The sequence below is a fragment of the Gopherus evgoodei genome, chromosome 9, assembly GCF_007399415.2.
Source record: "Gopherus evgoodei ecotype Sinaloan lineage chromosome 9, rGopEvg1_v1.p, whole genome shotgun sequence".
NCBI classification, from domain to species: Eukaryota; Metazoa; Chordata; order Testudines; family Testudinidae; genus Gopherus; species Gopherus evgoodei.
In genome coordinates this window covers 86,230,181-86,252,943 of record NC_044330.1, presented here as the reverse complement: position 1 = coordinate 86,252,943, position 22,763 = coordinate 86,230,181, and the positions used below count along the sequence as shown (strand labels likewise).

The 22,763-nt window shown below is 42.7% G+C and overlaps 2 protein-coding genes across 3 annotated transcripts in view; one reads left to right on the top strand and one right to left on the bottom strand.

Annotated features, from left to right (window-relative positions):
* Positions 1-5,178: 5,178 nt before the first annotated feature.
* ZC3H12B (zinc finger CCCH-type containing 12B) overlaps positions 5,179-22,763 on the top strand; it is a 132,702-nt gene continuing 115,117 nt past the window's right edge. The window contains exon 1 of the mRNA XM_030575548.1: positions 5,179-7,350. The gene's annotated coding sequence lies outside the window, so the exon portion shown is untranslated. The remainder of the gene's footprint in view (positions 7,351-22,763) is intronic.
* ZC4H2 (zinc finger C4H2-type containing) lies at positions 7,344-21,385 on the bottom strand. 2 transcript variants are annotated; one of them, XM_030575551.1, is made up of 5 exons: positions 21,200-21,385; positions 12,671-12,842; positions 11,082-11,254; positions 9,576-9,738; positions 7,344-7,570 (listed from the first exon to the last, which is right to left on the bottom strand). In XM_030575551.1, exons 1-5 carry the CDS (start codon positions 21,250-21,252, stop codon positions 7,457-7,459), a joined length of 675 nt encoding a protein of 224 aa, XP_030431411.1. In that variant the 5' UTR covers positions 21,253-21,385; the 3' UTR covers positions 7,344-7,456. The 2 variants fall into 2 exon arrangements, with proteins under 2 accessions (XP_030431411.1, XP_030431412.1); XM_030575552.1 differs by lacking the exon at positions 9,576-9,738.

Sequence of the window (22,763 nt, the reverse complement as noted above, 5' to 3'; positions counted from 1 at the left end):
ACAGACTAGTTAACTAGTGCAAGAGGTTGTGGACATTTATGTCAGTTCAAGAGTGGCTTGTTTTCTATTAGCTGAAGTCAAGAACCAGTTCAAGCTAAACTGTACTAAAGCCATTAGTAAGCTGAAAAGGGAAGTCTGCTCAGCAGTTTCCTCTGGGTTAACTAAACTGCTGCAAACTTGTGTGTAGATAGTTTTTTAAACTGGATCACAGTAAAAAGGGGTTTCTTTGTCCTCTTGAGGGTCTGATGTTCACAACTGAACTCGTCCAAGTGTACGGTAATTGCACAGGCAAAATAGGCATTCAGGTGCATCTAAACAGGATCTTTGTGTAAATCATCAGCTGGAGCTGTGAATACTTCCATGTGAAAATACCTGCCTGTGAAAGTCAAGACTCTGTTTCTTGGCATCATTCTATCTGGATTCAGAAATCTTTTGAATGCAAGCAGAATAGATAGTGTTCCAGGAATGTGACTGGGAAGCTTGGATAGTGCCAAGCACTGTTCAGGCCTGACCTTGTCTTATCTTCCTTTCCACTCCTCACTCCTTCCAAACAAAAGCTCATTGCACATGGACCTTTATTTCCTTCAATCTGTAGCACCTTCAACTCCATCAGCTTGCTCTAAGAGGGGTATTTCTAACTGTATTCTAAACTAAGAAACTGAGCTTTTAGCTTGCAAAACATTGGCTAATCATGACTAATGCAATCAAATATATATGAAAATACTTCACAAAAGGAAATGTGGCATGAAACAATGTTTATTAAAAAGGACTGTATAGACACGCTGAACATTTAGCACATTACTCCAACTGGGCACAGGAGTATAATATTTAAAACACAGAACCCATTGAAACTCAAGGCTATCACTAATGAGTATAACTAATGAGGGAAAGGCAGAAGGCTCTCAAATAAGGATGAACAGTGTCTTTTGTATTTTACTTACTAAGGATGTTAGTTAGCTCCTACCTGAATCCTGCTGGAGCAGTCTGATCTTAGAAGCAAAACAGCTGGGGCTATACTTGCAGAAATGACCTCTAATTTTGTAACTTGCAGTTGAGGGCAGGTTCACTTAATTGCAAGCATGCCTGATGGTAGGGTTGCCAACTTTCTAATTGCAGAAAACTGAACATCACTGCCCGTTCCCTGAGGCCCCGCCCCCGCTCACTCCATCCATCACTTGCTCTCCACCACCTTCCTTCACTGTCACCAGGCTGGGGCAGGGGGTTGGGGTGTGGGAGGAGGTCAGGGCTCTGGCTGGGGGTATGGTCTCTGGGGTGGGGCTGCAGCTGAGGGGTTTGGAGTGTGGGAGGAGGCTCTGGATTGAGGCAGGGGGTTGGGGTGTGGGATGGGGTACAGGCTCTGGACTGGGGGCAAAAATGAGGGGTTCAGGATGTGGGAGGGGGCTCCGGGCTGAGGCAGGGGTACAGGAGGGGGTGAGGGCTCTGGCTGGGGTTATGGGCTCTGGGGTGGGGCCAGGGATGAAGGGTTCAGGGTGTGGGAGGGGGCTTAGGGCTGGGGTATGGGGTTGGGGAACAGGAAAGGGTTCGGGGTGCGGACTCTGGGTGGCACTTATCTCAGGCAGCTCCAGCAGCCAGGGGGTTCTGCGTGCCTGCAGGGGCTGCCTCCACAGCTCCCATTGGCTGTGGTTCCCAGCCAATGGGACCCATGGAGCTGACACTCGGGGTGGGGGCAGAGTGCAGAGCCTCCTGGGCAGAGGGACATGCCAGCCACTTCGTGGGAGCTGGGCATGGAACCTGCCTACACCGCCAACTGGACTTTTAACGGCCCGGTCAGCAGTGCTGACCAGAACCGCCAGGGTCCCTTTTCGACTGGGTGTTCCGGTCAAAAACTCAACACCTGGCAACCATCAGTTAACTCCTGAGTGCACATATTAAAATATGGATTGTCAAAGTTATTCATAGGTGCAAAATTAGAGGCCATTGTTGATCTGTAGAGGCTTTTACTTTACTAGAAAATACAGAGATTATATAATAAGAACTATGGTGCAGATAGTTTGCTCATATGCCTAAAAAAAGCAAGAAATCAATAAGTGGTGTCATTTCTGAAAAATTCTGGATGGGGGAGGCGGTGGCAAAATTGTGTCATCATATAGAAAATTATATGTGATTATATTATAATCCTGCAAAGTGTGTGGGGGGGAGGGGAATTGCAAAAAATGGAAGACATAATAGAGCATACAGACTTATGAGAAGTCTTGGGGGACCACTGCTCCCCTTTCCCCATAGCAAATGAGGCCCCTAAAATCAATATTTCATAATATAGGTTTGTATAGTCTCTTAACAAGAAAAAAGAGGAGTGGAAAAGACAGGGCCCAGTGCTGTCATGTCAGAAGCCATCCAGTAATCTTCCTGCAATCTGCAATGGGAGTAACAGGGGAATACTGTTTTCCCTATGAAAGAACCCCTCTCCCTTAAATAAACATACAACTTTTGACTCCTTGGTGTCATAATTTGACTTACTACTAGAAATGCACATTATTCATATGGCACAATTTTGTAAAAAAGAAAAAAAATACAAAACCAACAAAGCACGCTATTGATATGGCACAGCTTTGTAAAGAATATGAAAACAGCCATGTAAATACTAATACATGATTGGTATAAACTAGATATGCTACATGCACATATTATAAAAATGTGTTTTTCCTTATTTAAAAAAAAAAAGTTAGTTTGTTGAACACAAAAAGTGCCAGAGACTAGATTAAAAAAAAAAAAAAAAAGTGCAGCGCAGACAGTGCATCTCCAAGCCCTCTTCAGTTCAGTCAGAGCTCTGCTCTAGAAATCCCCAAAGAGGAAGTAACTCTGGAATGTAACAGTGAGGTTAGAGTAGTCAGGACAGAGTCTATCCCTTCAGCTATCCACAGGACAGGATGTCACAAGGACTTTACAAATCTACTTTTCTGAGCAAACTACTTCATTGCAGAACCATTTGCCCAATGTCCATTGTCACTACTTTTTGAAGTTATGTATATATGCTATTAACAGGATGATGCTCCCTCTCATGAATTCAGATTAAGGGCCCTTATGCTGCCTTCTAACTATACACATTTTCCATTAACCCCAGCAGGAGTCGCACTATTGAGGGAAGGTAGCATATGGCCTTTGAACATTTAAAAGTAGAAAACAGCGTTTATTTTTAACGAACAGGAATCAGGACATAAGACTGTCAGTCAATGTCACCACTGCCCTCTACTGAATGGAATGTCAGATCTGATCAAGAATGTGTCTGATCAGATTACCTTCTAGTGGCTATATCCCACAGAGGCTCTTAGTCCTAATACTAAATCTAACAGAAAAATGCCCATTTATACTGAGTGGCAGAGGCCTGTATTTTCAGAAGCAGAAGGGTCCGAGTGCTCTCGCTGCTGATAGATGTTTATATGGTTATGAAACTATTACAACACTACAAGATTAACTAAGCTTGCAGTAAGTGGCTCACTTCAATAAAATCCCGTTGGGACAATTGGGCCTATAACATTTTGCCTTGGGAATTAATCATGAAAAGTAGGTCAAGTTATTTTTTATTCACAATGGTATAAACAGGAGCAAGAAAACCAGACAGAAAAACTGAATTCGTCCAAACGCAAAGGTGTACTGGTAAAACTCTAGGATGGTGTTGAGAAGTGAACAAGAAGGAAAATGTGAGTGTGGAAATTAAATTAACTAAAATTGGTATGTTAGAAACCTGGCCTACCTGGTGGACAAATTAGAGAAGGGAAGAGCTATTTCACCCACCGTTCCCGTTGTGGGTCCTTAAAGAGAGAGACTTTGTGAGGAAAATACAGTATAACAGACAGACAACTGAAGCAAGCTTCACCATCCTGACTGCCACTCCCACCATTTCCTGGGACCCCAAGCCTTTGCCTTCCTCATCCTGAGAGATGTCCTGACCAGACCGGGCCAGAGAGAGGGACCTAGGTGACATCACCACCCCTACTGGCTCCAGCTGACTCCCAGCCACCACCTGGGAGGAAATGGTATCAGACTTTAACAAGAACAACAACAGCTCCAGCCCAGCTCAACTAACTTCTTCACTTTTCCCCAGTAGGAGCGTTATTACCATCTTTGATACTACCTAAGAGACTGTCCAGCAAGGGATTTTTCCTTCTAAGACTCTTTCCAGCTAAAGGGAAAAAGGGATGTTGTTAAAATTAAAGCCATATTTAATACTGCCCATTTCAAATGCTTTAACTGTTTTTCCCTTCTTTTCTGTATCTTTAATAAAAGGTTAATAAGTTTTTGAATGGTGTGTTTGCCATGGTACTAAGCAGGCTGATGTCTCTGTACAGCAAACTCTGGACAGAGACTGGGTTATGTTAAGATCTTTGGCACATTTATTCCATCTGAGGGCTTGGCTACACTGGAGAGTTGCAGCACTGGTGAGGGGGTTACAGCGCTGCAACTCAGGATGTGGCCACACTTGCAAAGCACAGCCAGCGCTGCAACTCCCTGGTTGCAGCGCTGGCTGTACACCCGGTAGTGCCTCGGGTGTAGCGATTCCAGCGCTGGTGATGCAGCTCTGGTCAGCAAGTGTGGACCCCACCAGAGCTTTTATTGACCTCCGGGGTATAAGGAGGTATCCCAGAATTCCTGTCCACAACAAACCGGAAGAAAGGGGGAGCTCGGAGTTCAGCCAAACTGCTTATTTAAAAAACAAACACAGCTCCTGTTTGCTGAGCGAGCGGAGGCAAGCAGGGGAATTACTTTGGAATGTTCACAGCTGTTTGCTTGAAGAGAGAAACAGCATGCTCACACGGCAGAGGGGGAGGGGGAAGTCCGTGTTGAGCAGATGCTTATCTGGTCTGACAGCTATTTAGGAGTACATAATTTGCATTTAGTGAATAAGAGGGGGGGGAGGGGTCAGAACTTTTAAAATGATTGAAGGTAGGCACTGTGTATCTTCCAGTCCTTAGAACTTGCAAGGCAGGGAGCTGAGAACAGTGTCAGCTCCAAAAATCCACTGTCTCTGTCTCCCCCACGCTCCTTGTCACATTCCACCCCACCCCCCTCTTTTGAAAAGCACGTTGCAGCCACTTGACTGCTGGGATAGCTGCCCACAATGCACCACTCCCAACAGCGCTGCAAATGCTGCAAATGTGGCCACACCGCAGCACTGGTAGCTGTCAGTGTGGCCACACTGCAGCGCTGGCCCTACACAGCTGTACGAACACAGCTGTAATTACCAGCGCTGCAGAACTGTAAGTGTAGCCATGGCCTAAATAATATAACCCCACAGTCACCCTGTGGCAAGCAGCGGTGGACTTAGGGCAATTCATGTGCTTTGGCCAGCAAAAGGTTTTTATGTGGGCTTGTAAAGTCCCCAGTAGTCGGTAAAGTCTCATCACCAGAGGCCAGGGTGTGGCTTATTCTGTGTTTAAATAACAAACAAAAATCCTTAATACAGTGGTCCCCCAACTTTTTCTGTCACACCTCTCCTTACCAGTAATGGAACCTATTCTTCTCCCACCCCCGAGGAGCTGTGGTCAGGAGACGGGTCAGGCCCGGGGCTGGGAGTGGAGCTGTGTTCAGGATCAGGAGCCCAGACTGGGGCTGGAGCAGAACTGGAGGCAGAGTCGGGCTGGGTGTCCCTCCCTCTCCAAGGGGGCTGGCCTGCCCCCCCCAAACCTGAACATTCCTCCATGCCCTCCTGGGATTGGGAGGGAATGTCCCACAGTTTGGGGACCTCTGCCTTAATACAACCACTCCAGCACAACTATGGATGAAGGATTGGGGCAATGGAGAGGGGAGGATAAAAACCTAGGGAAGTGGCTCGCTCTTTCTGTAATCCCAAGTGTTATTGAAAAGAATATTTAGTACTTTAGAAATATTCTTAATATTCAAGGCTCTTTAATTTGCATAATCCCCCTGTGAGACAGGTCAGTATTATCAGCCCTACTGAAGAGTGTCAATCGCAAAGCAGTCAGTTATGTTCTCAAGGCACCAGGAGTAAGTGGTATAGTTGGGATTAGAAACCAGGAAGTTCTAGGTCCCTGTTCTTGTCCTTCCTCAGAGAAGCTACTCTTACTTTGGCTAAAATAAGGAAAGGCGCTCACCCTATATCGGGGATTCTGATAGATACTTCAGCCGGAGCTCTGTTGGCACATGTGTAGAGTAAGAAGTCAAAGTCAGCTCTGGAGTAGAGCTGGTTGGAAAATGGCTTTTTTCTGTGGAAAATTTAGATGGTTTTTGTTGAAAAACAAGAATTTTGTATAGGAAAGTGCACTCATCTGGTGAAAACTTCCTTTTGTCAAAAACTCAGTTTTCACCATAAAATTTTCAACAAGTGCTACTGAGAAGTACACAAGTGAAATTCTTTGTGACTTCAATGGGCATTGTACCTGCTTGTGCTAAAGCTGTTTTTGACCCATAGTTGTAAGGGGGAGAAGAGGTTTAGAATGGCTAATATTGCAGTCAATGATCACTAACATCCAGGGTATTTTATGATTTCCCCTGAAGAACTAAAATTAGCTCTTTGGCTCAGAGCCCAGGAAGTCTACAAATGCTCTTGAGGCCTTAGTTAGTTCTTAATTGAATTGAAGTCTGTTTTACGATTGCTGAAAATGGCCTAATTAAGATGCTAAACATAATTTTATATTAATATGGATGCAATGGCTTGATCCCCTTCCCAAATTTTAATCCAGTTCTGTAGGAACCATATAATCAAACCCCATAAAACTGAACTATATGTTGATCTCCCGTGTGCCCATATCCCTATTTTTTCTGGTCATGTCAGATACACCCCCAAATCCTTGGATATGCTGAGTTTTACTCTCTATCTAGCCCATGTAATCTTGCTGGTTAGGTCAAGGCATGGGTCTCTAGCATAGCAAATGGATATTCAGCAACTTCTGTGCCTCAAGTGGGTTTCTGTTAGGAGAAAATTAGAGTAATCTTTTAGCAACAACTCTCTCTCAAAAAAAACCCAAACCATGAACTTGCTATAGTAACACTTGATCATTAAGAATATTATAGTTGTATAGACAGTGCCTGCTTTTTAGCAAAAGATACTGTGTGGCAAACAGTGTAGGGCTGGAAAAACTGGGTCATTTTGGCAAGTACAGTAGAGGTACCTTAGGTCTAATGTATTTAACTATGAAACATGTATCCTCAAATATATCTTCACAGGAGGGATCATCTGCAAAATGCTCATCAGCACTGAGACTACTTACATTAGAGGTTCCACTTGGCTTAGGAGTCAGAAAGATGGAATGACTAAAATGTAAAAGTGTAACACCATCAGCACTTCTCCTAAAACCAGAATGTGAGGACTGGATGGAAATTAAGACGGAACAGAAACATTGTGCTTACGTCACATTAACTAGAAAACAATGGGTAAGTCATACTTAAGTCTGCACTTCAATAAACTGGCCACGTTTACAGTTCTACTGGAAAGGGATTAGGATGGGTCACATGTTTTTTTCCATGGATTTTCTGTGTTTCACTCATCCTGTTTCCTCTTGGGTTTTTTGGGATTCCGAGACCGGCTCTTTGCTTTGCAGAGTGGACATATTGGTGCGTTCCGATGAATTTGCTGGTGACATGATAAACAGGCCTGCAATGCAATGTTACCATTTTATTAATTTATTTGTACTGAAATCGTGCCTAGGAGTTCCAGTCATGGACCAGGACCCTGTTAGCAACCTATTTCTCTGTGAAGTAATAAACCCATGAAGTTCTGTTGAGACACACTGCTTATTGAGCATGTTACCTGCTCTAATAAGTTAACTTACTATACAGGAAAAATAAGTAAGGCCTTGCATACTTAGTGGCGAACTGGATCTAAATCCTGCGGCAAGGTTCCTAGATCCTACAACAACTTCAGGTCAGTTGAAAACTAAAGGATTTATTGAATTAAATTTTCAAATGAATAAAACTGCCAGTGCAGCCCCACTTTATCATTTATTTTGATATTAAATTCAAATTTATTTTGGGCTTTCCCCTCACATTTTCAAGATTTTTGTACTGACAATGTCTGACTATATCAGAAAAATTGTTTAGGAGGCCAGCTGTGATTTCATAGATTTTAAGTCAGAAGGCACCTCTATTTAGCTTATCTAGTTTGACCCCCTGTATACAACAGGTCATAGAATTCTACTCACTTATCCCTGTATTGAGCCCAATAACTTGTGCTTGACTAAACTGTATCTTTCACGATATGTCTGCAGTGGAGCTGGAGATGTAAACTTCCAGCTCCGGTAGACATGCCCGTGCTAGCTCTGACTGAACTAGTGCCCTAACAAGAAGCAATGTAGCCATGGCTACATGGGTGGTGGGACAGGCTGGCCACCCAAAATACATACGTAGGATACTTGGAGTGGCTAGTCCATCCCAGGCACCCATGTAGCTGCAGATTCAAGTCTAGTTTTAAGCATGCTAGTTCAGTCAAAGCTAGCACAGGTACGCCTCTCCAACCTGGAAGTGACACCTCCACATCCAGTAGGCATACCCTCAGAAAGGCATCTAGTTTTAATCTGAAGACATCAAGAGATGGAGACTCAACTACTTTCCTTAGCCATGTCTATACGTACAGCGCTCACAGCGGCATAGTTGTACCAATCTAGCTGCGCCGCTGCAGCACATCTGGTGAAGACATTATGCTGACAGGAGAGAGCTCTGCCGTCGGCATAATAAAACCACCTCCGCAAACGGCAGACACTACGCTGGCGGGAGACACTCTCCTGCTGATATAGCGCTGTGCACATAATGCTGGTGTAACTTATGTTGTTCAGGAGAGTGGTTTATTCACACCCCTGAGTGATATAAGTTATGCTGACATAAGCTGTAGTGTAGACATAGACTTAGGCCTTGGCTACACTGGCACTTGACTGCGCTGCAACTTTCTCGCTCAGAGGTTTGAAAAAACACCCCCGAGTGCAGTAAGTTACAGCGCTGTAAAGCGCCAGTATAAACACTGCCCCAGCGCTGTAAAGCGCCAGTATAAACACTGCCCCAGCGCTGTAAGCTAATCCCCACGGGGAGGTGGAGTACGTGCAGTGCTGGGAGAGCTCTCTCCCAGCGCTGGCGCCATGACCACACTCGCACTTCAAAGCGCTGCCGCGGGAGCGCTCCCGCAGCAACGCTTTGGAGTTTCGAGTGTAGCCATACCCTTAGTAGTTTCTTCCAATGGTTAATCATCTTCTCTGTTAAAAATGTGCAACATAAGTCTAATTTGAAACTGGCTTCAACTTCCAGCCACTAGTTCTTGTCATGCCTTTCTCTGTTGGGCTGAAGAACCCATTAGTACCTGATATTTTCTCCCTGTGACAATGTTTCTCAAGCTCAGGAAGCACAGAGAGTAGAAACTGGCAGTACCTGTCCTATGACTGAAGAGTCACTACAGGGGGAATCATACAAGATACAGAGCCTGATTCTGAACTCTCACTGACTGGTGCAGCTCTATTAACTTCAGTGGAGTTGCCCTTTGTTTACCCTAAAGCAGGCAAAATAAGAATTGGGCACATCATTATTTTCAGTGCTAATTCCTTTATGAACATGATATGTTCCAATCACCCAAGAGAAAAGCCTGTATATTTGACCCCCAAGAGACAACGCCTCACCTTCATTGGAGGTGGCTGTTGTCTGAAAGTTGCTGTCTGTCTGGTGTCCTGTTTCCTAGCCACTTGTAGCTGCTGGGCAGCAGCTGCAGCTGCAGCCAGAGATTCTGGAATGGGAGGTTCCTGTGGTTCTGTCTGCCATTCAGCTTTCTGCTTTTCAAAGTAACTATACAAAAACAAACAAATTATAATCAACTGCTGGCCTGTCATTTATTTATTTAACAAGCATTGATTTGTAATGACTCTTCTGTGCTAAAACATCATGGGCCAAACTCAACTCTGGTTTTCTTCTTCTAGAATCAAATGACTTGCACCAAGGACTCATTTGGACCAAAATTTTTAAAATGAGGTAATGACAATAGTTAAAATACTACATGCGGCCAAAACCACAAGCCCACTGACAATCATTAATTAAGGATCATCCTAATATAGATGGAGACTTGTCAAATAATGAATTCCATCCACTCTCAATATCTAGGTTTTTACAAATTTTTTAAAGTTAATGAGCCAGATTTGATCATGTAACTAGTTAGTGGAATAATTATAGCAAAGTTGATATATTATGTTTCAGGTTCTTGTTTTCAAAGTTTTATCTGCAACAACAAGCCCTAAGAAATGTTTTTTATTCTTCATTTTTAATATCAACTGAGATTTTGGAGCACAATTCTGCAGCAAGGGATGAACTGCATAGTTATTAATTTAATATGTTCCAGGGGTAAGAGTTGATTTTATATATTTAAGACCACAGGAGGATCAGGTTATTCATAGTGAATCATGAAGAAATCTCCATGTCCCCACCCAACAAGATCACATGAACCAAAGCAGAGAATTTGTTCCCTTCCCTTCAAGCACGAGGGGTTGGTCTCTGCTAGATACAAGGCTAGATGTGTCATTCTCGAAAGAAACATTAACGTCCTCCCTGGTTTTCAAAAAGAAGAGCATATCCTTTATATTTTTTCCATAGATCCAAACATTTGGATTCAGCCACAGCTTACCAGATTAGATTCTGTGATTTTTTTTTTTTTAAACAGCTGCAGCACAAATTTGAACTCTGACCAAGACTCACTAAAGCCACCCTTAGTAGAAGACATACTGTGGGTGATAGTTTTGAGTTCCTCTCCTCTCTTGCATCATATCCATACCTGCTACTCAAATGGAAGGAATGGATCCTTTGGAAAAAGTATCATGTAATGTAAAAAAAAAAAAAAGAACCAAAACCTTAGATTCAAACACCGTTTAACTTGCAGGTCAGAGCTGAGGTTTGCAGCTTTGGCTGATCTAAATGTAACTTCGATCTTTGCCCCATATTCAGACAGAACCCTGGAGGCTTGTAAAAGGCTGGCTAATTTCTGTGGCACACACATGCTTCCTCCGCTTTCAATCAATTTTGTTTTTCATGATTGCCTCTGAGTTCCTACCTTCCAGCTGGGCCCAGAAACAAAAATGACAAAATGCCAACAGAATCATAACTGGTTACAAGACAAAGTAATATTTGATCTGGAGACTTACTCAAGAGAGAGTTTCTCTTCCTCCTCACACAGATCTGGCAGCCTCTGCAAGCCCAGAGTCATCCGTAGGGCATCTACGTGCTCCTTAAGGGGCTTGTACTCTTCATGCAGGCGCCGAGTGGACTCCAAGAGCTTGTTGAGGTCATTCTCAGACTGCTTGATGGTGTTCTCCATCTGAAACAGGAGACGACATTTGCTTAACAGATTGCTCCATTCACAGCTCTCTGATTCACCAGCCAGAGGTGGCAGAATGCAAAGATGATGGTGCCCTTTAGAAAGTGGAGCTTTTCACATTCAGATGGGTGCAGAATAGTCAGACAATGAAATGGCCAAATAAGGAGTTAACATTCTGTGGGGTGGAATATGGGCAGGGAAAAAGCAGCTGGAAGCAATTAGGCCAGGCAATGTTTTTGTGTTAAACATGTGAGAGGTAGTGTCAAGAAGGATTCAGCTTGCACCTCCTTCCTCTGCACAGCAGCCCAGGAAGGCAAATGTGGTAACCGCTTAGCTGGATCACCAAATGCAGGCACTTTGGAAAGATTCTCAAGGAAGGTTATAAAAATAACCCTTAAAAAAAATCTCCACTGGGGCAGGCCCAACTTATTTGCATTATTTCAAGCCTTTCCAAATACACCATGGTTTCAGAAGTTTAACTCTGATGATGTTGAGTACATGTTCCACTTGGGAAAGAGAGTGAGAGAAGCAGCAGAGCGAAAGATAATCTGATGAAATCATCGAGTGCAAGTAGGACAGCGTGAAAGAGAAGCAGGGAGTAGAGGGGGTGAGAACATTCTAATGACAAATGAAGGTGGTGTATGTGCCATATATTCAAGGCACCCACTTGTGCCTTCCCACAGTTTGGGAGCTTTTCCATCCCTAATACAGAGCCCAGGCTTCCCTTTAGCTCAACATTTTAAAAATATTTACTCACCCTTAAGAAAAGGGAAAAGTGTGGGTCTAAAACTGCAGGTGAATGGAGTTGCTAATTCAGAATGGTTTTGCAAACCTAGCAGTTCCCAAATCCTCAGCACTCTCTAGTGTACCCCTCTAATAATTAGTCTCCCTATTTTGTATTACTATCCTTCACTCTCCTGCTTGTTTTACTATTTGTATTGCAGCAGTGTTTAGTTGTCTCAGGGAGAAATCGAGGCTCCCTGATTCTAGGCACTATGCAAACATAACAAACCATCCCTGCTTCCCAAAAAGAAAACAATCCAAACCCCTGACAGCTGCCAAAGCCTTCCAGGTTCTAGGTGTTAAATTAGGCAGCACTAAGAGGGTTATATGCTAGGAAGAGTCAGAATAATGTTACTATGGCTGCTGGTACCATTGCAGCAGCAATGGGTTTGGTTGTTCATTCACTTTGACCTAAATCCCTCCCATGTCTATTATTGAAAATCATCTCGCCTGATACAGACAAGCACTAACAGTGACTAACTTTAACTCGTTTGATACCATCCATATAATCCTTTCATGCTGTCAGGAAAGCTCAGGTTGCATATCTCTAATCTGTCAACTGAATATCCTTAGGACAATGCATATGGAACTATATATAAAGTATATCCTGCCCACAATCCCCCTGCTACATACCACATTTATGTCAGCATGGATCAGCCGCAGCTCCTCCACATGGGCCATCTTTTCCTGCAGCAGAAGGTCCATCTCCTGCTTGTATTCCTTCAAGTGCCTCTCCTCCGATTCCAGGGCTTCGAACTCTGCCTTCAGGCGTGCCTTGATCTTTTCCATCTGCAAAGTCTTATTCCTACAACCCGCCAGAAATTACAAATATAAAAGGACAACTGCCGTAATGTCAATGTAAATTCTGTTTGCTCAGAGACATCACTGTACATCACTGTGTTCACATCGATAGCAAGAGGTTGGCAAAAGTTGACAAGGTCAGAACTAAAGTATATCTGTGATCTGCATTGTGCAGGAGGTCAGACTAGATGATCATAATGGTCCCTTCTGACCTTAAAGTCTATGAAAGACTGGGGTGGTCTGTGCAGAATCCTGGAATCAGGGAACTCCTGGGTTCTAATTCCAACTCTGTCACTGGTCTTGTCTCCACTACAACTTTTTTATTGTATTGGACAATAGAGTTAGATTACATGAAATTTACCGCGATTTAGCAGTTACTGTAGACCAGGACAATTGTGTTCAGCATTGTATCAGTCATAATTAAACCTTAATCACGAGAGAGGAAATTCTAGAGAAATGTTCATTCCTGCTGGGCTTTAAAGGAGCTTCTGAGAAATGGGAGTATAGGATGCAGATGCCAACTATCTTCAACAGTAGACTGAGACACTAAAATACAGACTTATGCTTTATACAAAGGATGCTCCAAGATATCAAAAGTTCTGATGGCATTACGAAGCATCTAAAAATTCCACCTGCAGTCCACAGGGTAGTCTCAGTTTTCTGCTGACCTCCATCCCGTTTAATGCTATTTGTAACTGCAGCTCCCTTTGTTCTACATTCCAGTTTTTGTTTCTTCTTTTTAAAATGGTGCAAGCTCATATTTCTACACATAAAAGCTATGGAGTCTGGAGCAATGTCTTTCCCTCCAAAGCTAGGAGAGAGGAACTGGCTGTTTAAGCAACATAGCAGAGCTATGCTTACTATTAGCTGAATCGACACAGCTTCATGACCATCTCCATTTTAAAACAGTTGCCCAGTCAAGAACCTGTTCTAGTTCCCAATCCAGTTTAGCCAGGCCATGATTCAATTGTATTCCAACCTTCACTTTTCAAAGACATGATCTTGGAGATGCAGCCCCTGCTTTCACCAGAACTGTGCCCACCAGCTCTGCTATTGTGAAGGCTTTGGAGTTGCTTCTGTTACCGCTCCTCTTACATCCCTTGTGTCCAATTCCAAGAACAAATACAATACCTGTCTAAGCCTCCAGTACTTCTGATCCCTCCCCTGTGCATTTTTAAAGTAGTCTATAGCTTCAAAAGATCAAAAATGAAAACCAGAGGAACTGTGATCATTCTGTTGAGAAATCAAAATCTGACCAAAGAACTTCAAAGGGACCAGGATCAAGTCTTTGGGTAACAAATTCTGGCTCCGATCATGAGTTTTATGGGTGGGACTGAGATAACTGCAGGAGATCCAAAATATAGCATCATGGGTTATTTTTCTAGGGTGTAACATATCCATAGCAGAAATGTCCAACACTGATATCAATAAAAGAATTTAAAAAAAATCCTGAGTGAAATTTTACATGCTTCGTTGGAACAAAATACAACAAAGTCCTTCATCACATGAGACATTTTAAAAACAGCCTTAAAAATAAAAAAACCTCCCTCTAGACATTGGATTAATGTTGCTTCTGATCAGCACCATTACACTGGGGAGTAGAAAAGCTGGAAGCAGAGGTGTGCACAGTAAAAAGCCAGACATGGAATTGGATTGACTCAGAGGTCACCCAGAGACATTTACAAAGATATTCACCTAGATGAATATTTTACAGTTACAGTAGGGTTGCCACCTTTCTAAATGCTGGTAACCAGACCCCTAAGGACCTGCGCCATATCCTGCCTATTCCACCAAGACCCTGCTCTGCCCCCACCCCCATCACTAGCTCCTCTCTCCCCCCACCCGCACCGCTTGCAGAATTGTTTCCACATACCCCACCCCCGCACACACCCCTGCCACCGAGCTGGGCTCCCTCTGCTCCACAGCTGGAATGGGAGCTGCTGCAGCATGACTAGGGGTATGGCTACACTTGCACTTCAAAGCGCTGCCGTGGCAGCACTGCCATGGCAGCGCTTTGAAGTTTCGAGTGTGGTCGCAGCGCCAGCGCTGGGAGAGAGCTCTCCCAGCGCTGCATGTACTCCACATCCTCTGCGGGTGTAGCTTGCAGCACTGGGAGCCGCGCTCCTAGCGCTGCGGCACTGTTTACACTGAGGCTTTACAGCGCTGTATCTTGCAGCGCTCAGGGGGGTGTTTTTTTCACACCCGAGCGCGAAAGTTGCAGCGCTGTAAAGCACCAGTGCAGCCATGGCCTAGGAGCCTGCATGCAGGCAGGAGGTAGCTCTAGCTGAACAGGGGCTGGTGTGGGTTAATGACTTAGCGCCTCCCCCTACCCCACACAGACCAGACTTTTGATGTCCATCAGTACATCTGACCAGACACTGCCAGGTCCCCTTTTTGACCAGACCAGCTGGTCAAAAACCAGGCTCTTGGCAACCCTAAATGGCACCCAGACACAGAAGCCAAAAACCGGACTGTGTGGGTAAAACCTGGATGAGTGGCAACCCTAAGCTATAGGCATGTATATTTCATATGGTATATGCCATGTATTATTAAAGAGAATATTATATATTTTATATAGATACAAACATTTTCTTAAAAGGAAGCCAACAGACTCAGTTTTAAAGAATCAGAATCAGCCCATGAAAGTAAAAATGGCTGGAAAAAAAACAAACAGTCAGCTATAAAAGCATTATATCGATAAAAGTCATCCCTAATCAAGCCAGAGATCATTTTGTCAAAACAAATGGCTACCTGAATGCATTGATTTCTGCAGCCAGAGTTTCAACAAGAAAGTAGTTGCTGACTAGACTTCAGTTCCAGTGGCCCAAATCAAAGTATATTAGTCTCTGTGAAGAATTAGTGGTCACTTAAGAGTTTTTAAAATGACCGCAGTAAACTCTGGGGAGTTATTTAGTAACAATAAAAAAAGTTGTCATACTTTTTACTTTCAGGATTAATAGTGCCATTTTCTCTATATGAAGCAAACATTCATAACGGATAATCTGATGAAAATTAAGAAGAAAAACGTATTATACAACTCTCTATAACTTGCAAATTTACTAGACTTTGGAAAGAAGTCTTTCATCCACTGAGGAGACAGGATGTGCATGATGTCTTAACAGTTTTAGAAAATGAATGCATATTTATTTTATATTAAGATTTATTACTTTTGAGTGGGAGGATGAAGAGAATTAGAGCAACTGGTATTAAAACTGGTTATTCTTACAGTGTTAGGGCCCAATCTTACAGAGATTTACACAAGTGCTTAACTTTACGTACTGTGAATAATGTGAATTTTTCAGTGCACTGTTATTAATTATGTGCTTTCCAGGAGCATCCATAATATGCTAGACATTCTCACTAAGACAGAAGACAGTCAATGCCCAGAAGAGTTTACAGTCTAAGGCCCCAGTCCTGCATCCAGATCTGTTAGCACTGAACTCTGACGCCATGTGCCGTGCCATTGACCTCAATAGGACTTTGCAAAGGAAGAGGGGGTTGCACCAATACATTTGGAAGCAAGAGTAGGGTGGGACAGAGGGATTCAATCAAAATATATGCACTTTTAAATACACATTATGTAATTTTCAAAAGTAAATATATTAACTATACTGTCCCTTATACTTGGTCAATTTCTTGTAGCCATCACAAAAGAAGTAGAGCCGTCAATTAATCACAGTTAACTCACGTGATTAACTCAAAAAAATTAATTGTGATTAAAAAAATTAATCGTAATTAAACAATACCAATTGAAATTAAATATTTTTGGAAGTTTTTCTACATTTTCAAATATATTGATTTCTATTACAACACAATACAAAGTGCACAGTGCTCACTTTATATTATTTTGATTACAAATATTTGCACTGTAAAAATGATAAACAAAAGAAATAGTATTTTCCAATTCACCTAATACAAGTATTGTAGTGCAATCCCATGCATCCGACGAAGTGGGTATTCACCCACGAAAGCTCATGCTCCAAAACATCTGTTAGTCTATAAGGTGCCACAGGACTCTTTGCTCTCTTTATTGTGAAAGTGTAACTTACAAATGTAGATTTTTTTTTTGTCACATAACTGCACTCAAAAACTAAACAATGTAAACATTAGAGCCTACAACTCCACTCAGTCCTACTTCTTGTTCAGCCAATCACTAAAACAAACACGTTTGTTTATATTTGCGGGAGATACTGCAGCCTGCTTCTTACTTACAGTGTCACCTGAAAGTGAGAACAGGTGTTCGCATGGCACTTTTGTTGCTGGTGTTGCAAGGTATTTCTTTGCTGTTACTAGTCAGTTTCATTTTCTAGTTCCAGCGTGCTGCCAGAATGCAACAACACTAGAGTTTCAGGGGACTGTTCCAACTCAGACAATTAACTTTTAATATTAAAAAACAAAGTACACCTGAATTATGAAGACATTTCCATTAATATTAGGGCATTTAAAATATTTATTTTTGAAAACAAAAACCTAAATTTAGGACCTATCCTAAATAGTTGATTTTGCTCTCATTTCTATTCTTTTCCATTCTAAGTTCCTATACTGCCCTCCTCAGCATACTGTCTGAGGGCTTGTCTACACTACAGAAATCAAGTTGACCTCGAGCCCCTGAATTAAGGTGATAGTACATGGCCACACCATGCTCATTGTCTCGATGGAGTGCGTCCTCGCTAGCAGTGCCTGCATCGATGCACAAAGCAGTGCATTGTGAGTAGCTATCCCCAAGTGCAACTTGCTGCAGTGTGTGTTGGGAAGTTTGTGCAATGCCTCATGGGACCAAAACATTGTCACATGGGAGAATGGGAACATTGCATCGGCATCCCATGATGCACTGTGCTCAATGGCAAACAACCCAGTGGTTTTGACACCTTAAAACCACTGCGCATGCGCCATAACCCCAGCCTGCTCAGTTGTGCACTCTTGCTGTGAGCGTCTCAAATACCTCGCACCTTCTCCTGGGGTATTTCCAGAGCCAAAGTAGGGTCTTCTGCTCGGAACATAGCGATGTCCTGCAAGCAGCCCTGCTGCAAGCCATTGAAGAAAACAATTCACAATTGCTGCTGGCAGTCACAGAGCAGCTGAACTCTGTTAAGCACTGTTTCTGGTCCTGTGGAACAAGCACTGATTGGTGGGACTGCATCATTTTGCAGATATGGGATGATGAGCAGTGGCTGCAGAACTTTCAAATGCAGAAGGTCACCTTCCAGGAACTTTGTGCAGCCCTTTCCCCTGCCCTGCAGTTCAACAATGCAAAAATGAGAGCTGCTCTGACAGTGAAGAAGCGCCTGGTGATCACTATTTGGAGGCTTACAACACTAGACAGTTACTGGTCAGAGTAGGTAAATCAACCGTGGGAGCTGCTGTGCTCCAATTATGCGGGGCCATTAACCAGCTTCTGCTACGAAGGGTAGTGAGTCTGAGAAATGTGCAGGAAATAGTGGATAGTTTTTCTGTGATGGGGTTTCCTAATTGTGGTGGGGCAAAAGATGGCACACATATCCCCATTTTGGCACCAGACCACGTTGCCAAAGAGTACATAAACCGAAAGGGATACTTTTCAATGGTGTTGCAAGGGCTGGTGGATCACAGGCAGTGTTTCACCAACATCAACGTAGAACGGTCAGGAAAGGTTCATGACGTGAGCATTTTTAGGAACTCGGGTCTGTTCAAAAAGCTGCAATCCGGGACTTTCTTTCCATATCACAAAATGAACACTGATGACGTTGAGATGCTTATAGTTATCCTGGGGGACCCAGCCTATCCCTTGCTCCCATAGCTCATGAAGCCATACACTGGCCATCTGGACAGCAGTAAGAAACGGTTCAACTATAGCTTCAGCAAGTGCAGAATGGTGGTTGAATGTGCCTTTGGTTGTTTGAAAGGGCGCTAGAGAAGTTTCTTAACAAGGTTGGACCTTGGCCCTCGGGCCCGTGCCGCTTCCAGCAGCTCCCATTGGCCTATAGCAGCGAACCACAGCCAGTGGGAGCCGCGATCAGCCAAACCTGCGGACATGGCAGGTAAACAAACCGGCCCAGCCCGCCAGGGGATTTCTCTGCACAAGCGGCGAAACAAGTTTGGGAACCACTGAATTAGAGTATGGTGGAGCCTTTTAAGCACATCAAATTTGTCTATGTACTTTAAAATAAATCAGGCATAAAAGTACAAATATCCAGAGCTTGTGATTTCTTATCTGGCCTATTTTGGGCCAAAACCAACATGCCTTATTCACCTGATCTGTCCCAGTTAAATGCGGCTGTCTATTTAGGTCAATATGGTAATCAGGATTTAGTTCTTTGATGCAGAACGATTCTTAGATTTCACAGATCTTCATTTCACTTTCATAATTTACAAGGCCAATAACTACAACAGCAAAGTGTGTCAAATTAAATAATTAGAGCTAAATTCACCTTTGAATCAAAAAACTTAATGTGCTTGATGTTCCCAAATACAAAGTATTGTAAGAACCAAGCAGAAAATAAATCATATATTTAAATCCAATTTTACAACAATCAAGTCTCAACAGAACTTCTAACTGGCTGATGATCTGTTTTAAAAGACGACAATTATGGCAGTTGAACACAGAAGTTTCAAAGCCTCAGTATTAATCCGGAACATGTTCACTGTCCTGTCTCTCATTGTATATATTTTGGTACGCTATATACAAAAATAATTTGGGGCCTGGTCTTGCCACCATTATTGATGTGAGCAGTCTTTGCGTGAGGAAGGTCTTGGCCCTTGCATGGTAGAATAATTTGCTTCTACATACTCAGACAGTATTCCAACTAAGAGATTTTGTTAAAGGTGTAATGACTATAAAAACTATAGTAATTGAATTGTTGCTTATTCTGTGGTTTGATTTCAGTTTCTTTTCTCAATCGATTAATACAGGTTTAAAACTGACCATGCTACAGTGACTTTTTTATTCTTTGTTTTATTGATTTCCCCTTCCCCACCCGCACTCCACAGATAACTTGTCTCTTACATTTTCCTGATACAAAAATATAAAAACACAACTCACCATGCTGATAAGCATGGTATAAATACTACATATATATCCCAGTCCCACTATTTGTTCTTCCTCCCAGCTACTTTCAAAATTATTGCACTTTCTTTATTACATGCTTTTGCTATTAAATGCACAAATTAATGTTAAATGCACGCAACTTGGGCAGTAACCGGAACATCATGTTCATAAACTAATAGACGCAAACTGAGCATTTAAAGCCAGATAAAACAATCCACCCTGGTGCCATACATTGTTGCTTATGATTGACTCTTCCTGCAACATGTCCTGTGATTCACTCTATGAAGGCCACTATATAAAAATTAGTGGTATATTGGATTGCACTGAAGAGTGGAGAGACTCAGCTTCCTGCCTTGCTGGTAAACCTCTTTAAGGGAAAGCAATAGTAGCCTGAGTGCCATTGTGTCCCTGCTTCATCATCATCATTCCACCCTATGCCCCCAATAACTCCTTCAGAGGAGAGGACCACAATAAACAAAAGGGAGGGAACAGGGAAAAGAACATTCACCAGTCTGACTTCACACAACATCCTTAACCCTAACTCCTTCCTCCAAATGGGGGTGAGAGAGAGAAAGAGAGAGGTGTCAGCTGGCTAAACAGATCTCCCAAGATTCAGTTTTCTTTCCTTTCAATCCTTCCCTACAAGAACTCCCCAAATTCCTCTGCAAGCCACAACACTGTTGCAATGCATAGTACCCAAAGCATTAGCTATACAGACACTTTTGCAGGGCATTATAAGTGATTCCAGCCAAATCAATAAATTTTATTTAAAAAAACAAACAAACAAAAAACACTTCCCAACCCCACCTCCCTAATTTCAAAGCAGCTTCTGTGCTCTGGATGCATATTTGGCTCATGTACATACATTATATTCTGTAATTTTCTCCCCCACCTCCCTTCAAATTTCTTAGATGCAGCCACCCAGAAGAATGCAGGGAATGAATGAGTAAAAAAAAAAAATCCTAACAGTTTACTGGAATAAATAATAATTAAAAAACCACAACCGCTTTAAAACAGATCTCCAGTTGTCCATTCATAGCTGCCACCTTTCTCCCCCACCCCTCCCCTTTTTATTACTTAAGGCTAATTCTCTGGAAATACATGACAATCACCACCCCGTAATGCATGTTTCACGGCACCCACTCTCAGCAGATGCTTCTTTTCCTACTTTCAAAAATTATCTCCAGCTTTCATCCCAGGGTTTTTCGTTGTGGTGTTTTATTTTATTTTATTTTGTAACATAACAGTAGATTCTTCAAATCGGTGTAACTCATTCACTCCTTCAAGGAGAGGGAAAATAGCTTAGTGTTACTGATGCTGCACAAAAGAAAACATACCTGATCTCTTTGATGCTTTCCAGTTTGCACATGATTTCTTGCTCATCAGCCATGCTTTTCACTCCAATTTAAGCCTCCCGTGATGTACAAAATGCCAGCCCCCCCCAAAACAAAACAAAACAAAACAAAACAAAAATCAACCCATACAATAGACACAATGTAGCCACCCACTCCGGGCATATGGACTCCGAGCCTGTGCGGTATAAGCTAATGGGAACTATGGGAGTTGGAGTCCAGTTCCTTATTGCGGCCCAGGCATGTGCAAGAGGAAAGACTACAACGCCCACAAGGCAGAGCAGAGTTTTCGTACTCCTCTTCCTGCAGCCACACTTTAAATCAATTTGTCACAGCTAATTATGTCAAAGGTTGCTAGTAGTGTAAGGGAGCCGAGTTCCTCCCCCTGAGGGTTGTGGGTTATTGCTCTTTTAACTGAAACGATACATTGACATATAAATGACTACTGAGAATCGCTTGGAAACATTCATGATTTTGAGGAAAAGGTAAATTAAATCACACAGAAAAAAGGCTCCAACAGTTTTGAGAGACATGCAGTTTCATGTTTGACATTTTAATTGATGCTTAGTTGTCCAAAGATATGCAGAGACACAGGGGTTGCTTTGGGATTTTGTTTTTGCTCTCAGTCAATACAACGGACAATATAAGTGATACAAAAGAAGAAATAAAGCACAAATGTAACCTTTGTTATTAAAAATTACTATTTAGAGTGATCCTCAAGACACCTTTCATCTGAGGATCTCAAAGAGATATACGTAGATTGATGAATTAGTCTCACGGTCCCCTATGAGACTGTTAATTATTTTTGTCTGGCTTCCACAATGTGTTATCTGCAATGTAGACAGTTACAAAGACAAGGGGTGAGATTTTCCAAACATAAATTACTTAGGTTCTCTCCCTTTGTCCTGAAGAATTCAAGAGCAATAAACTCTGCACTAGTGGACCAATATGTGAGCATGGAATCCTACTGGCTCCAATGGGGCTCTCCATTGATGTGGGGGGGGTCACTCCAAGCAGAGCTCATTACAGGTTCAGAGCCTAAATAGGCAACAGAGGGCCTGATCCTGCAAACACCTACTAATGAATGTAAATGAATGAAACACCTACTAATGAATGGGTACTATCAGTGAGACTACTCACAGGAGTAGTATTTGCAGGATAAACCCAAAGAATGAGGAGGAAAATTCCAAAGGCCTTGATTTAAACATAGGGAAACTGAGTCACAGAGAGGTGAAGGGATTTGCCCAACATCCCGTAGCAATCCAGAGGCAGAGGTTAGAACAGAATCAAGATCTTGCTGCCAGGCCATTCCCTGAATGACAAGCCCAGTCTTCCTCTCCTTTTTTGCTGCACAAAGCCTCAGCATTAAAACTGCTTTTCATCACTGACCCCCCATCCAAACATAATTGAGTAAAAGCAGGTTGTCCACAATGCATCCTGCATAGAATACTGGTTTCCATCTATGGTGCATGACTGAGCATCTTGAAAATCTGTCCTGGAAGATTTTGTTTGCATGCTTTTGCTTGTTTTTATGAGGTATGTGAGTGGT